General features: G+C 39.6%; 1 protein-coding gene across 1 annotated transcript in view; it reads right to left on the reverse strand.

The window, feature by feature from the left end:
• The window catches only part of LOC106532311 (TRAF2 and NCK-interacting protein kinase), a gene marked incomplete at its 3' end in the record, with an annotated part of 119761 nt that overhangs the window by 86022 nt on the left and 31817 nt on the right, over nucleotides 1-1922 (reverse strand). Inside the window, 1 exon segment of the mRNA XM_014028344.1 lies at nucleotides 1391-1456. Coding sequence (XP_013883798.1) covers nucleotides 1391-1456 — 66 coding nt within the window.

The following is a 1922-nucleotide window of genomic DNA, read 5'->3' on the forward strand; positions in this document are numbered from 1 at the left end:
GTTAGCATGGCTAATAATAGCAGAAGCTCCGTTGTACAACCATATGAGACCCAGAGGCAGAGTCGGTCGCAGCTTCTTTTTTTCTCTCCCCCTCCTCTGCTCTGCCCTCACTCTGCATGCTGTTACCAGAGCAGGGAGCAGCAGCGGTCAAAATACCTCAGAAACTCGAACAAATAGGCTTTAACAAGGCTTTAATAAGCTAAAAAATAGAGGTACATGAGAAAACGTGTTCATAACTAACGAAAATAAATAAATAATTAAATTGTGTCCATGTCAGTCTCAAACCCTGGTCTCCCATTCTCTGGTCCAACACTCTACCCATTGCCCTATTGGACGCTTGTTGTGAAATGAGCTGCGCGTTGCACAACAACACTGAGATGGCTTTTTATACTGAGGAGGCGGAGCCTCACCCAGGGGTTGCTAGGTAAGGGGCTGAACCAGGTTCCGGTGGGTTGTTGTACGGCTTGTGACATCACAAAATGACGGAAGTATAAAACTTGTCGTTAATATACATTAAAAATACATTTACTTACAGTAAATATGCCCCTGGGTGCATTTTTTTGGTCCTGACTGTTTTCTTAAGAAGTACATACCCAAAGTTTAGTAAAAAAAAAAACTTTAAAAAGTGAATTTTGCATAATAGGTCCCCTTTAAATAAATCAGTTGTAGACGTTCAACAGTGTTTACTTCTTGTATGTTTCAGTAAAATTGAGGGGATAGCTCATGAGATAGAAGAGAACAAATTCAGCACTAAATGGTTCCACCCGCAGAAACTCTTGATCTGCTATCTCTGGGTTTTGTTCTGCTCCCCTGAGCCATGAAAACAAATACGCACATGCAAGGTTGTCCATCTGTTTCCACAAGTGTGAAGACAAATGCCTGAACTGTGTCGGACCTTTGACTGGGTCCAGTCAGCTGTAAGAACAACTCCCCTCCATCACCACCTGACCTTGACTCTCTGGTCTATTAAGCACATGCAGCACAGTAACAGGGTGTACCAGCCTGAAACGTGCTTATTGCAGTGAGTGGTTGTGAAACCACATTGTGCCACTTGTTTTAAGGAAGCAGGGAAAGGAAACGATCAGACCAGAGAATGACAGGCAGTCATGAAGGGAAGAGGAAACTGAGACAGTGACACAAACTGAGAGATACAACTTGAACAGCTGCAGAAAACAGATGAGTCAGTCTGCCTGCAGACCAGCTCAGGCTTCAGCAACATTACAACATTATAACTTCACCAAAAAGTCACCTTCTATCTATGAAATATACAGTACAATTCAAAAGGGCAGGGAGTCTAGCTAGTGTGTAAAAAGGGATGGAAATGGACAAAAACAAGCTAAAGGACCTAAGTGGGTCGTTCTATCTGAATGTCTTTCTGAGAGATTCTTACCTTGTATACCATCCCATAGGTCCCATGGCCCACCATCTGAACCAACTCAATGATTCCAGTAGGCTCCTGTAAACACAAAACAAACACAGAGGAAGGATTTTAACCATCTTCCCAACAAAATGTTTAAGAAAATTTAAGTCTAACTTTGATGCATATTGCACCAGATTGCAGTAAAATATTTTTGCACAAACTCTTTAGTACTCAAAGTAGATGCTGAAAATGATTCTCTGCTAAAAGCACATCTAATATTAGTTTAAGATCTTTAAAACTGTTATAGCCATTCGAAGATCTCTTACGTCAATTAGTGATGGCAACCACCTTGAATCAAGTTTATCAGTTGCAGATGTGCATCCAGTGGTTATTTAAATATTTTAGTTACTGACAACATGCAATGTCAAAGTTTTAAAGGGATCCACGATTAGTTGTAACATTAAACTTTACTTGATAAACATTTATTTTAAATGTAAAATAAAGACTGTGAAAATACTGTAGGATGTTTAGTTTTGTAAATTTTTTAAAATATATTTTAACA

Source organism: Austrofundulus limnaeus, unplaced genomic scaffold (genome assembly GCF_001266775.1).
Source record: "Austrofundulus limnaeus strain Quisiro unplaced genomic scaffold, Austrofundulus_limnaeus-1.0 Scaffold749, whole genome shotgun sequence".
Taxonomy (NCBI): Eukaryota; Metazoa; Chordata; class Actinopteri; order Cyprinodontiformes; family Rivulidae; genus Austrofundulus; species Austrofundulus limnaeus.